Below are 15,419 nucleotides of genomic sequence, written 5' to 3'. Positions count from 1 at the left end.
CAGATTTCTTCAAATCGTGATTGGACGGTTGATTAGGAGCATGCTGAATGTCAATTACTCATTATTAAGACAAAAATAAAAAATGTCCATTTTCACTTTTGACAGTGTACCGCTTTGCGAGTGAAATGGAACCGCCAGATAAGCCTCCCATATGAACTGTTTATATTCAGGTGTTGGCAATTGGTCTGTTAGTAACATACACCGGTTACCTCTAATAAAACAGCAGTGCATTTCCGCAGTTTTGTATTGTTTCTGGATATCCCTACTTTCTTGAAGAGTATGTAATAGGTCAACCAAAGGCAGCATGTAGAAGCACAATTAATCTTCATCGAAGCTTGACATGTGCATTTTATATGCATGAATGACTAGCCGACCAGAGCTAAGAATGTATGGAATATGGTTTGAATGAAATTAATTTTAAGCTCTGATTCCAAATTTTCGATTTATCCGAGTTGAAACACAAATTAGTAAAAAAACGGAATACGACTGGCAATGTGCCTATTCAATTTTAGAGATTGGATTCTGAAAATGAAATGAACCTCTTTTATAAGCAACACATTTTGTGGAATCTAGGTCTCTACAATAATCGATTATTTGAATTAAAGTAAGAGAAATGAACACGTTACTAGATAAGTTCATGTCGTATAGCCATGAGTGATTCAATTTAATGAAATTTTTAGTAAGTTTTTTTTTTATTATGATATTGAGAAAACCGATATTTTCACAATTTGAGAGTATTAAAACAAAATCAGGTCTATAATGTCATGGTTTTACCGCTTATATTAATATATTATTATCACCAAAATAAATAGCTATTTCACATTTTAGGTTGCAATTTCTGATTTAGTATATTTTCATGCATACGCTTCGATTAATCATCAGTGAAACACTATGCAACTTTTATATTTTAAAGAAGCTAAATGTACATATTAATGCAATACGGGTGCATTGAAATTGATTTACATTCGTTTTATACAACTTTTGATTGTAATTTCAAATCAGTTTTGTTCGTCGAAATGTCTGGTCAGTCCAGTCTATATTCGATGTACGGCTTGACATTTAGCTTACGCATTGACGTTTAACCTGGTACTTCATTTCAAATCTGGGGCGGGAAGCCGAATGGATACAGCGTGTGCGTTTGATCACAAGGTCTGTCATTGAGTGAAGTCGCGTGGTTTCGAATCTCCGCTTGTACGTGACAAGGATATCCAACCTCTTAGGTTTTCTTCGGATTCTACGGTTTCTTCCCACTGCTTAAGACTCCTACGCGTTAGCAAATTATTGAAATACAATCGAACCATATGTTAGTCTCGAAATGTCATAGTGTGTATCGAGTGAACGTACCCCCCCCCCCCCCCGCCCTCTCTGCACACTATGTCTTTCTTATGTTCTTTTCAGAATCTTTATCTTTATATAGGTTCTTGTTGGATAGACAGACATTCAGATATAAATAGTTTAAATTAAAGCTATGTGGTTTACTCCGCGTAAGTAAGTATTACTTGTAAGTGAATAAACAGAAGGGGGATATTATTAAATACTGAGTCAATTACCCCAGAACAACGTTAAACCAGTGTGGAAATATCTAATTTAATCATCTTGGCATTCAATGTCCTGACGGTAGTTTTAATTAACCCTACTTCTAAGAGATAAATTGCTGCGTTATCCAGACTAAAATGTTGATTAGCCCGTCACCTAGTAACACCTTAAATTCACCAATCCAATCTTATTTTGGAAATGTTTTAATCTTCGACTGATTTCATTTGACGAGGTCAACTGTACATCTGTTGCGATGGGTTAGTTTTAAACTGGAAGCTACGAAACAGGTGGTTGCTCATTATCTACACTACAAACTATGGTGGAACCGTTTATATCAAACTGAAATACCAGACGAACAATTCCAGAATAACTGTTTTTCTAATAAACCCTGAATTACAAGCATGTTTCTAGAGAGAGAGAGAGAGAGGAGAGAGAGATGGGGCTTAACGTCCACTCGACACAAACTAGGTCATTTCGGGACTAACAAATGGTTTTTAATTTTTTATTTCAATAATTCGCTTGCGCGTAGGGGTCGTTAGCAGTGGGAGGAAACTGAAGGATCCGGAGAAAACCCACGAGGTTGGACAGGTGACCCTACTCCTTGTTACGTACAACAGGGGATTCGAAACCACGCCAACTGACTCAATGACAGGCCTTATGATACAGCGCGCACGTGCTGACTATTCGGCCATCCCCCCACACTTCTTGATGAAACCATGCTGATATATTTCATAACCGAGCAGTACCAAACGACTTGTAAATACGAAAGAATAACTAAAATCGGATCCCACAACACACTACCGAAATGAAAAATGTAATGTGGTTCTACTGTATAGAGAATAAAGGATATTGTTCCTTTATTAGTTAATTTAGTTACATATTGTACAATAGAAAGTAAATATTGTGATTAATTACATCGTACATCCTAGTGACATAAATGAAATGGGGTTTAACGTCATATTTATTATTCTGCACCTACTGGACTCATGAAGACGGACATACGCCATACGGTGTGATATGCGGTAATTTTACCTGGAAAGCGGTGCTACAGCCTACATTTATTTTACGTGCACTTCAATATGTATACGGGAACTCAGATTTTCATCCTGCCCGAACGACTATACGTTGTCATTTGCCAGCCCCCCCCCCCCCCGTTCTGCACCACTGGAAAGTCCGAACCAGCGGGATCCAACACAGGATCGCCATGTTAGCGAGTCAATGTCTTACTCAATGAACAAGTGCAGCTACCGGTTGGATATATATATACTTTTAAATACGAAAGGACAACTTTAAATTGGATCCACCAAACAATATCAATTAACAGTGAAATCTGAGTTGATCAAATTGTCATAACCACAATTGTTTCAGTAAATTAACATTTGTAGTGACGTTACAGATAAGGACTATTATAGGGATTTTTGTCCTCGAAACGTTGAGAGATAAAACTATAAATATATGTGATTATTACTCTTGGCCAGGGGCTGGCTGTGTAGCCCTGGACCCTCGGACCAACTGGCTTTCTTGGGCCCCCATCGCAGTGAATAATACGCGACAAACAATATTTTATCCAGTAAACTGAACTGGATTGAACAACAGGCAAAGGCCTATATAAGTTCTCTCCAAACATATAAAACAGTTATATCTTATGTTTACAATAGACAATAGTGGACATATGTATAGACAGTGAGTTACAAACATATCCACATTTCTTGGAGTCTAATCGTAGGGTATTACATTTTCATTTTATATTATGAATTTTATATAAGATAAAAAGTATTGCATATTGTAAATAAAAAATTAAATGTTATAATCCCTTGCTATCTTTTTTTAATGTATCTTTAATACGTGACAGTACTTACTACTCATAGATCATTTCCTCTTCTCGGATTTAGGCTATTATATTTTTCGGGGGGGGGGGGGGGGCTGAATGGTTAGCACGTGCGCGCTGTACCATAAAGTCTGTCATTGAGTCAACTGGCGTGGTTTCGATTCTCCGGTTGTACGTGACAAGGAGTAGGGTCGCCTGTCCAGCCTCGTGGGTTTTCTCCGGGTCCTTCGGTTTCCTCCCACTGCTAAAGACCCCTACGCGCAAGCGAATAATTGAAATAAAATTAAACCATGTTAGTCCTTAAATGACCTAGTTTGTGTCGAGTGGACGTTAAACCCCATTTCTCTTTCTCTGTCCAATCGGAGCCGATGAGCCCTCGAACTACGTCGGACGGTCCGAGGCCCATCACTATGCAAATGAGTGTATTTCTCTAGTCGTGCAAATGGGAGATTATTAGGTACCTTATAAGTGGAAAAGCCGAGACCCTCTCTTTATCAAGCCAAGGTGGTTAAGTGAGCAAGACGCTGACTCGCTAACCTGGAGGTCGCGAATGTTCATAGGGATTATCCAGCGTGGTTTCCAATTGTCAGTGGTAAAGGACAGAGGGCGTGACAAGGACAGTTGTCTAGTCGTTCGGATGGAACGACAAACTGAGGTCCCGTATACACATTGGTGTGTACGTAAACGATCGCTTGGCAGATGGAATTCGATATAAGTGTAGGCCGTAGCGGTGCTGTCCGGGCAAAATTTCCCTCATAGCACACTATCCTGTCTTCATCAGTCCAGTCAAAGCAAAACAGTAGGACGTTAAACCCCGGTTCATTCTAGTTCCTCTCTTTATCTAATCCGGCACTGGCCGTCATTAAGTGGCTTTTGTTAGCTACACATGCAGCACCATCTAATCTCAATTAGCTAGACAATAGGCAAAGAAATGTGTGGAAATTCTACAGTAGTATATCAGTATATTAAAACTATATGCACTTCACCTCCAACCTGCTTTTTATATATAAAGGTTATTGATGTTGTATGTCAACTACAAAATCACATGGGTCTACTTACGTAAGTGCTATATCGCATTATAAGTTTACTGTATGTAAACATCAGACTCATAACTGTCATGTGAGAATTCGTGCATCGATTAAATCGTTAATGGATAATTTTATTTTCGTGATAATAAATCCATTATGCAACACTAAAAATCAGACATAAACCATAAAATACATGTCCTATGCTAAAGAATGAATGAATGAATAAAATGTGGTTTTAGGCCACATCATTTCCAACCGGGACATATTGCGCCAAACATAGGGTGAATTAATTATTCGAGACAAAATATAAGAAATCACAAAAGTATATTTATATCCATAAATAAAAACAAATATCACAGAAAATGTATAGAATTAAAAATAAATATCAATAACTTTATGGATATAAACAATTAAAATGAAAGAGAAAAAGGTTATATATACTCTTCAAAAAAAGTAGGGGATATTGAAATGCTAATACCTATGCAGGTTGTGATATGATAAATAGTCATGGAAACTTTACATGCTTTGAGAGTATGGTCACAGATGAAGAACTTATCGCCCCAACAGAACCACTGAGCTGCACATGCGACACGCAATAACGCCATACACGTGGGAGGGGTTCATTGTCAAATTTGACACTTCAAAGAGGGTTGATGAAAACTGCCGCGTGCTGGTTTGTCCTATCCATGTTTGCTTTCCTATCGGTTCTTGCATAAGATTTACTGCTTAGTGTATCCTTGCTTTAGTGTGTTACGTTTATTTTACAATGAGACGTCTTCAACATGCTTCAAATGGGTTCTACGCAGCGAGCAGTAGTCAACATGCTTTATGTGTCACAGTCTGTGATCAGCAGACTGTGGAACCGGTATCAACAAACACACAATGCTGATGCTAGACCTCGTTTAAGTCGTCCTAGAGCCACTACACAAGCCCAGGATCGATATATTCGTAAACCGGTCCTGCGAAATCGAGGACAAACGGCCAATCGGCTTTCTGTAAACTTGTATCAAGTTACAAGAATTCGAGTTACACCCCAAATGATTAGAAATCGGCTACAAGCAGCCCATTTGCATGTGCGACGACCGCGTGTTGTGCCTCCATTAACTCGCCAGCACATGGTAAACAGGCGGCAATGGTGTAGGCAGCGTAGAAATTGGGGTAATCGTCGATTGGTGCGTGTAATGTTGTCACCGTACTTCCTGATTTACGTTTGGTGCTATTAGTTCACCCCCAAGCAACGCAATTGACCATGTTTATGCTTCCAGTTAATCAAAACGAGGCTGCAGATATGCTTAAATGCCAATTAGGTTTGTATTGGTATATTTTTCCTTTATAATATTAACGTTATTTTTTCATATTAAAACAACTTTCTGCGGTAGTATCCTCCTTTAAGGTGCTTAAAGCATTTCCCCATGGATCATTAGCATTTCCTATTATCCCGTACGGAGCTATATGTATACTGGCCTATTCATTTCTAATTATATATTCATATCATATCATTTTTTTTTTCACCTGGGTCCTGTGAGTATTCGTTCTTGTTTGTACACACCGTGACTTCATCATATAATACGTTATTGGTTATACTGTTATTTGTAACTTGAATTTTGATAATGTGGAACTGCAGGAATTAAATACTTCTAAGCCCAGCTTCTGTTCTTGTATTATTCGGAAGCAAAGTGTTAATTTAAGTTTTACGAAACCATACGGAATAACTTTCTATATGATTTTGTTTAGTTTCGTACTTTGGTTCAATGTGGGAAGCCATGTGCTTTGCCAACAGCAAACGTGGGCAGGTTTCTTTTCGCCTTGCCCGTCCACCCTTTCCCAGTAGCAATAATGGAGGACATGGGTTTGAGCTAATTACAAGTCTATGTAGACTCAGAGCATTTTGTCGAATATGTTGACGAGTATTAAGTATTTTAGGTACGTTATTGGTTATAATGTTATCTGTAATGTGGAACTGCAGGAATTATATACTTAGAAGCCCAGTTTATGTTCTTGTTATTTTATTATTGGGAAGTAAATGTTGACACAAAAAAACATTTGTATTAAATCAAACATAAATTGGTTAAGTGAAGTAACGGTGATAATTCTTGTCGACAAATACGATCACTTGGTGGCATTAATTCAAGTCTAGAGGTAACGATAATTCTATTATCGAGTGAAGAGAAAACCGGCCACGTGTACACGGATCACACATCGCCGTAGAACCAATTTTGTTAGCGTTGCTTTTTAATCGATTAAGCATTTAAAGTTAAATGCTACGATTTAGGGCAAATCAATAAATGCGGATAATTAGGTCTTAAAAATACACAAAAATCAAATGGATATTACGTTTCCGGTCTTTTTATGCCAGTTTTCCGTTTGCTGAGATGTCCAAAACTTTCACATCATGGTTTTCTAAATTACCTCTTACTTCTTCTTAAATAGGGTTTAATGTCCTACATTTCTTCAGGGTAAAGGCCAATGAAGATGGAATAACGGGTCTTGTAGATTAAGACTATAGCGCATGTGCAGTTTAAACTTCCGAGACGACAAGTCGACAAGTCGACGATACGACGGTTTGGCTTCTTGTCGTATCATTGACTTGTCGACTTGTCATCTCGGAAGTTTAAAACTGTACATGCGCTATAGTCTTAATCTACAAGACCCTTTCTATACTATTCGCTAAACCACTTAGCTCATGTGAGAACAATAGCCTATAGGTTCAAAATTAAAAGAGTTTTAGAAAATATACACTTATAGACCTGTTTTTTTACGTTTTATAACGTTTCATTAATCAACGTTTTTCTTTTGCACGAGTCTTATTTATATTGATCACTAGTCTTATTTATATTGATCTAATCTGCTACTTATATGAGGTAATGAGTACAGCTGTATTTTTGTGACTTGTAAAAAGAGACTAAGCCGACAAGTCGACATCTCGATGTTACGACAAAAATAACACGATGTTACGACAGAATAAAGTGTCGTATTATTGCGTCAATACTGTCGTGATGTCGTGTTGTCGCGTTATGAAAAGGGCGAGAATTAACATGGCCACTATCAGCCACCATATATATACTTATTCAATTTGAAAATTAATAATTACTAAAATAACTATGAATTTTTTATTTCTCCGCTAATTAAAGGATATTATTGATGTCGGTAATTATCACATAGAACTGGTTAAACACGTTAAAATATAATTTTAACTCAGATAATTACTAGGACAGATCCGCTATGGAGCTTTCAAGAAAGGGACGTGACGAACCCAAAAGGAAAGCTAGAATTATCCTTCTATATAAGTGACTAGTGATAACAGATACACGGGCGAATTTCTGCTCACTAATAATTTCTTCCAAGACCAAAATTTGTTATATGAGACTGTGGGAAATGAAATGAAATGGGGTTTAACGTCCTACTGTTTTGCTCCGAGCTGGGCTAATGAAGACGGGTATACGCCATACAGTGTGCTATGAGGGAAGTTTTGCCCGGACAGCGGCACTATGGCCTACTCTTACATCGAATTTCAACTGTCAAGGGATCTTTTACGTGCACGCCAATGTGTTCACGGGACCTCGGTTTTTCGCTCCATCCGAACGACTAGACAGTTGTCCTTGCCAGGCCCTCAGTCCTGCATCACTGACAAGGGGTAACCACGCCGGAAAACTTGGATGAACTTTCTCGGCCAACGCAGGAATCGAACACGCGACCTCCAGGCTAGCGAGCCAGCGTCTTACCCACTTTGAGACTGTGGGAGGATATCTGATACTTCAAAATAATAATTGACTGTCACTAGATAAGACAAAACGAGAAAAATAGAAAAATTTCGTGCATTACCATGTTTTTATTAAGTATAGAATGAATAAAAACAAGGGAATTTACGGGCTATTTCTATTTTTCTCGCTTTCCTTTATCTAGTGACATTCAATTACTTTTTTGAATTGTCAGATATCCCCTCACAGCCTCATATAACAACTTTTGGTCTTCGAAGGAATTATTAGTGAGCAGACATTCTCGTTCAGTCAGTTATATAGAAGGATAACTCACGGTCAGCTAATAATAAATATAGGTGAAGAAACCAGGTCTCATCCGTCCTAATGTCTTCATACAAATTGATTAAAGAATGAAATTATGTCAGTGTTTGGAGACGCGGTACCACAATGACTGACATTGTTCGACGAGAAAGTACCTCAGGTGCAGAACGGAGGTTGAATCCCATGTGTTTAAAGACAAAGTACGTCGGGATTTGCCGGTGTTGTTTCCCTTTGTCAGTGGTATAGAACGGAGGTCCCGGGTACATGTTGGTGAGTAGGTGCAGATAAACGCCGCGTTTGTTCATTTTTAACACATTCAAGTTTTAAAACAAAATGTTTTATTCAACCAATAAGTGCATAATTATAATTGTAATAAATTTCGACAAGTCCATTTCACGACCATGAAATCTGTAAAAATAACGTATACACAACCCACACAGATGCCGGAAAACTATTTATGAACCATGTAGATGAACCAGATGATGACGTTCCACACCTAGACTCTGAAATATCACATATAGATAGAAAAGACATGTGGTTTAAAGATGTACCTCAAGGTTAACAGGGTTAGGAACCCAATGAACAGTGGTGTATCTGAAGAAGTTAGCGAGAGAAATTGCGCCCTTGTCTGGCAACCTCTTTTTTTATTCGTTCATATTTTATGGTCATACTGCAGATACGCCACTGCCCATGACATGATCATAACTATACCTGAATGCGCAATACATCTAGGAAAATGAATCCTGTAATACAAGAGGTAGCAAAAGTGTTACAACCAGTAAAATAAAATTTGATATCGACTTGCCATTATTTCGAATAATGGCACGGGCACTGTGTCAACCGTAGTATATTACTTATACTAGATGGCGGAATATATTGGACTGAGTGAGGTTCATAAAAATGCACGTGTGGGAAACTGTAATCTGTATATCGGTTTGTCACGAGCAAAACTGTACATATCTATCGCCCTCGTGCTTTACCAATATATTACTACCCCCCCCCCCCCGCCACTGACCTTCAAACCACACCTATAGGCTAGTACAAACAACAAATTACTTACACCTGCATTTGAATTTATGGCAATACATATTATCATTATAGGTAGTTACATTAGTCAACAGACTTATGACTTACATATTTAACACAAAATGCTAATTATTTTTAGGCTTACATACATAATGACAAACTTGAAGACTACATACATAATGCCATTGTTACATTCATAACTCTATTCTTAAGACTTACATAATTCTATTTTAAATACTTGCATAAAGCTATTTTTAAGACTTAAATAATGCTATTTTTAAGACTTAAATAATGCTATTTTTAAGACTTAAATAATGCTATTTTTAAGACTTAAATAATGCTATTTTTAAGACTTAAATCATCCTATTTAAAGACTTTCATAATCCTATCTAAAGACTGACATAATCCTATTTTAAAGACCTACTTACACAATGGTAATGTGTGTTAATATCATTATCTCATTAGTATCCCAAAGCCAATGAATAAATATCCGTACCCAGGAAATCAACTGGTTTCCTTTACTTATTGTCCTGTTTTATCATATATTACCATTGAGGATAGATTAACCGTTTTGATTTATTATGTACAGTATTTAAATCCAGACTAGTAAATGGGGTGTCTGTCATGAAAATTCCAGAAGGTTCATCATAGATTTATAACATATATATTCTTTATTGTTGTCATAAATTGAATTGTTATCCATAGTTGCCATATTTACTTGAGAGGTTTAAAAGTGGCTTAAACTCACCTGTGAAATCTTTGTTAAGTTTTTGACCACAACCACTACATGATATTTCTAGAAATTCCCCAACTGAAACAAAAGGAAATTGTATTTGCCAGCCACATTTTCGTTTACAATTCATGATACATTACATTATCTGGGCTTAGCTCATTATACGGACTTTCGCCACAATTTCGCTGATGTTTCCCGGATTATGTTCGTTCATAAAAACATAATATAGCTGTATAACTAGCCAATCGAGGCTACATATATATAACTACCTTCCAGTTTCCGGCAACCAAAGTCTCGTTCTACCAGTGTGTTAGCTAATAATGGTAATGACTGGTTATAATTCACAAATATATACTAATATATTGCAAAGACTGTTGTTATGTCATTAAGCACATCCGAGCACAAAAAGCTCTTTCAAGAAAAGAAAAATATGACCGACTATTATTACTTTGATTGCGTAAAATCAACATTGTGTCGATATGTTCACAGAATCATTCACTTTATCACAAAAGTATAAACATTGGCTTATAGTTCGTCTATGGGGTTCTCTCTCAAATAAGAGCGGGACAAATGCGATTTGTCCCCATTCACTGCCGTCAGTTTGGATTAAAAATGGCCGCCTCAGGCATATCTGATTTAGGCTATGATCATGTTCGTGCCTTTGTCAAAAAATGAACGATTTTTGCATTCAAGCGATCTGACTAATACTATAAACTTTAAATGAATTAGAGTTGAATTAGATGACAGGTTATTTTAATTAATTGGGTATGATCCTACACTCCATATTTAATATCGATTCGGTCATGCTGGGGCCTTAATCATAAAACGTGATATGCAATGAAATAGGGTTTAATGTCCTACTTCCCTGCACCAACGGAACTAATAAAGACATTATCATAAAATCATTTAAGCTACCGAAATGTAGAACACAGATTTTGAAACAATTGTTCTTACTTGTAAAAAATTCTAACCACATAATATCGTTTTCCATTGCTGTCAAATCCTTAAATTCTATAAATATCGGATCATTTGTATAGAAGAGAACAGTTGAAAAATACAGGGTGTCATCGTGGGTACAGTTGAACAACTTCCGCTTTCCCGAGGAGATTTTAACTTTGTTGCAAGATGCTGGATTCAAATGAATGTATTTGCTGGCAACTCCTATTTCTACTGAACTGCGAACCCTACACAAACAGGATATAGATCCTAATGATTGCTGCTTATCCGAGAAATGTAAATACACGTGATTATGTTTTTTGAAGATCCGTTCATCTACAAAATTGTAAACTCTCGAATCTGAAAGATAAAAATAGTAGATATTGACAGCTCCCACTGGCGGAAGTCTCATGGTTATGTGTGATTTTCCCCGAGAAAAAAACCATCCCAAATGAAATGACACAACAATTGTGGGGAACTTCTTTGATTTGTCAACACTAAGTACTACACTAAGTACTACTGCAGGAATGAAAAAAAAATATATATCGTATTTGTTTAAGGGTTTCTTGACAAAATATACCCTTGGAGAATATGACTATCTACACGTGCTCGACACAGTCTTTAAACTATTATAAAATAGGTCAAGTATATGGTACATTAAAGATACATTATGCAAGATTTAGATTAAAAGTTGACCGTTCTTGTTATAATGTGAGCTAAGTTATCACCGTTTGAAGTTTTAGCAAGATGTGGCACAGACTGTTTATTATCGTAACAATGTTACTTGTTATTCGTTACGTAGCCTAGCTTTGTCATTTTTCAGTTAAATCATTAAATGACGAACCGTGTTTTAATCCGTTTAAATCTCCGCCGCCCGATGACCTAGAGAGTGGATTATAGGCTTGTCATGTGAATACATAATAAATGTTTAAATATTAATTTATATAACATTTGAATCCGCAATAAGGACCTGCAAGAGGCAGATTTAGCTCTTACAAAGTCATAATGTATCTTTAATGGTTTTAACAAGACTTAATTCTCGAAAAACGCGACAGTGTCATATTTTCTATAACCTCAACCTCAATAGCACAGAAAAATATAAATGTGTGTAACTGGTGCTTTGTCCAAAATGTAGTTCTAGGAGATAACATTAATTCAATCCTTGCCCTATCCTTAACCATAACCAGGACTTCCCGAGGGAGGACTTGTGCGTATGGATATGACATCCACAAACAGCCTGGTTTCCCGGCTGGACTGAAAATAGATAACTCCAACATACTTACCTTGTACACAGATATAGTTGTATCTCACGTAATCATACCCTGGTCCGTGGTGAGTATAAGGGGAGGTAACGGTACACGCTCGTTGGTTACTACAGTTATTGAATGTGGAGATGACATCAGTTAGATTAGCAAGAGTTGTCTCCTCACTATCAATAGTTAAAAACGCATCTGTCTGCTGTAAAGATTGTGTCTTGTTATTTTTATTCTTAGAGCAACACGTTTTCGAACAATTGTCTTCATTGGTGAGTGGACACGACACACCCTTGTTGTTTCTAATTAAAGACACTGGTCGATAGTCATCGTCAAAGGCAATAACTTCGTCATCACCGCAAGCCAGTGTGTGCTGACTACATGGCGAATCGGGCGGACCATAACATCCATATACTATCTGACACGATGCTGGATCTGTAAAATAACATGATTCGATGACGACGAGAATTGGTGCTTTAATCTAGCAGACCCAGTTTGCACCGAGTCTCGGAAATAAAAGTGGATTGTGGTATGCAAACCATCTTTTTGGACAGTTTCAGCTCCAAATACTCAATGAACTGTTTTAATTCAGTAAAATATATCTGGGCGGCTACTTTAATTTATTTTTTAGGACATTAGTTCGTAATGTCCGTTAGGCGGATCTAGAATCTATTCAACTGTTAGAGAAAACGTTACCGCTACCTTTACGTTATGTCGAAATGTAAATCGACACAAATATACAGTAATGTTCAAAATACATAGAGAGAGAGAGAGAGAGAGAGAGAGAGAGAGATAGAGAAAGAAATGGGGTTTAACGGCCACTCGACACAAACGGCCACTCGACACTAGGTCATTTCGGGACTACCATATGGTTTATTTGTATTTCAATAATTCGCTTGCGCGTAGGGGTCTTTAGCAGTGGGAGGAACCGGAGGACCCGGAGAAAACCCACGAGGTTGGACAGGCGACCCTATACTTGTCACGTACAACCGGGGATTCGAAACCACGCCAGTCGACTCAATCACAGACTTTATGATACAGCGCGCGCACGCTAACCATTCAGCCATCCAACCCCCCTGTTCAAAATAAATAATCTCACATCTAACATACGAAGAAAATAATGCCGTTTTCTGCATTTAAACAAAACAGCTCCACGGCTAAACGCTAACAAACATAGCTATATCAAATAAAAAAAATAAATAAATACACAGACTTACCAATTAGGATCAGGATAAGAAGAGAGAAAACAGAAAGCATGATTTGTGTTTCATATGATCTTAACTCGTCTCAAAATATAAATTGTGTAAGTTGCTATTCTATGCCCTGAACAAGTCTTTAGTTTGTTTTGATATTTTAAAAATTATTTCTAAATCCATCAATTTTCCTGATTTCTTTTTTCATTGATTCTTGTAGCTATCCTGTTGTACCACGTTTGAAGAGCAACCCCGGGTAACGAATACAACAATATAAAACACTAGTTAATTTATTAAGGACTAATCAAATTAATATTACATATTAAAACAGTATAAACGCTGAATACATAATGACACAGAATTAACAGTTGTTACAAAATATGAGAGACTGATCTGTCATTTAAATGGCATTATATAATTCATAAAATAACTAATAACAGTACAACTGTATATTAATGATGGTATCGGCGTCGAGGGCCCTTGTTTTAAATATCACTTCTTGGTAGAACGAAGTGGAGTTTAAAGATCGTCAACACTATACTTCGATTATTTTGAGACTGACATGTAATATATTTCGTTTCTATGGTTACGTGTACAAGGGGTATGTGGTGGTGGGGGTGGGGGGCATTTGTCCACACAGCTACGTTTTCATCTACTCTTCTTCGAATTACAACCACCAGGGTTTCTTTAACAATGTGGTCACGGGTGTATATCGGGTTTTCATCTCAACCGAAAGACCAAACGTATGTTCCTTGTCAGCCCTGCAATAGCCAATCCATCTTTAAAAAATTTTACGATTTTTGAAACTTTTCCAAGAATATGTATTTAACATCATAAACGTATAGATTCGACAGTGTAAGGAGGTTGGTTTAAATCAAAATCAACTAGTACAAATCGATAGTACACAAAAATATGTCTACTGTCTGATTCATCGTAAATTTTAAACGGATTTCTTCGATTATGAACAAACTACTTAACTTTGGTTATTATAAACTTACCCGTGTGTTTGTAATGAACTCCCGTTCGATAAAATCCATTGCACAACTAATTATCACAACGATGAGAACAATTTCTCTCTTGAAAAATTTGAAAATTTACTTGTAATTTCGACAGAGTCGATGTCAACAATGTCTTCGTGACGTATTGGTCGAATCCAATATACCTGTTGCGGGGGTTGGTTAACATTGAAAGATAGTTTGACAGCGCGATCATTTTGATCGTATATGGGTTTGGGCGACGAAAAATATCAATTGAAGGCAATTACATAGGAGATTTATATGGAAACCATTGATCGCCAGTCTATCAAATTTTCTTCACAATTAAAATATCACTGATTGCACGGATACTCGTAAAAATAAAGTCATGAATAAACTATAAATATCCTATCTTCTTTATATTATAAATAATTTAACAAGGATCATGAAGCTTACCTCCGAATTCTCTGAGTGTATTTTTAATTTTATACGCATTCTTTCGATCGAATAATAACAGCTTCAGTAACATCTTTAAGCGTGTTGCGGCAGCCCTCAGCGTGTCTATTGCCGTATTGGGTGCCCGGGTGGGTATATAATGCTACTAAGCCCGTATGACCCCGTAAGAAGCGGAACATTAATTCTCGATTCGACAGTTTTGACCGAAGTGTGATAAAGCCCGTAAAACGAATGTATAGTTGTGTTTGTGCGGCATGCGTGTTCAAAAGTAAATAATCCCATCCGAGTCGCTAATCAAATAACTAGAACAAAATATTTCAAAAAGTAAAGCTATAAAATTTGCAGAGATTTTACTAGAATGTAAAAGACGGTAACTAAATACAGGAATGCGGGTAGTTATGTGTGCGAACGCTCAAACTCAATGCCAATTGTCGTAG

The 15,419-nt window shown here is 37.0% G+C and overlaps 1 protein-coding gene across 1 annotated transcript; it reads right to left on the bottom strand.

The window, feature by feature from the left end:
* Positions 1–8,732: 8,732 nt before the first annotated feature.
* On the bottom strand, positions 8,733–14,496 carry LOC126811664 (uncharacterized). The gene is made up of 5 exons (XM_050537478.2): positions 13,577–14,496; positions 12,390–12,794; positions 11,125–11,466; positions 10,186–10,248; positions 8,733–8,914 (listed from the first exon to the last, which is right to left on the bottom strand). The coding sequence occupies exons 1-5, from the start codon at positions 13,614–13,616 to the stop codon at positions 8,805–8,807; spliced, it is 960 nt and encodes a 319-aa protein (XP_050393435.1). The 5' UTR covers positions 13,617–14,496; the 3' UTR covers positions 8,733–8,804.
* Between the last annotated feature and the right edge of the window lie 923 nt (positions 14,497–15,419).

The sequence above is a fragment of the Patella vulgata genome, chromosome 2 (assembly GCF_932274485.2).
Source record: "Patella vulgata chromosome 2, xgPatVulg1.2, whole genome shotgun sequence".
Taxonomy (NCBI): Eukaryota; Metazoa; Mollusca; class Gastropoda; family Patellidae; genus Patella; species Patella vulgata.
Note: the sequence above shows the minus strand (reverse complement) of the source record. Positions and strands in the feature narration are given on the sequence as shown.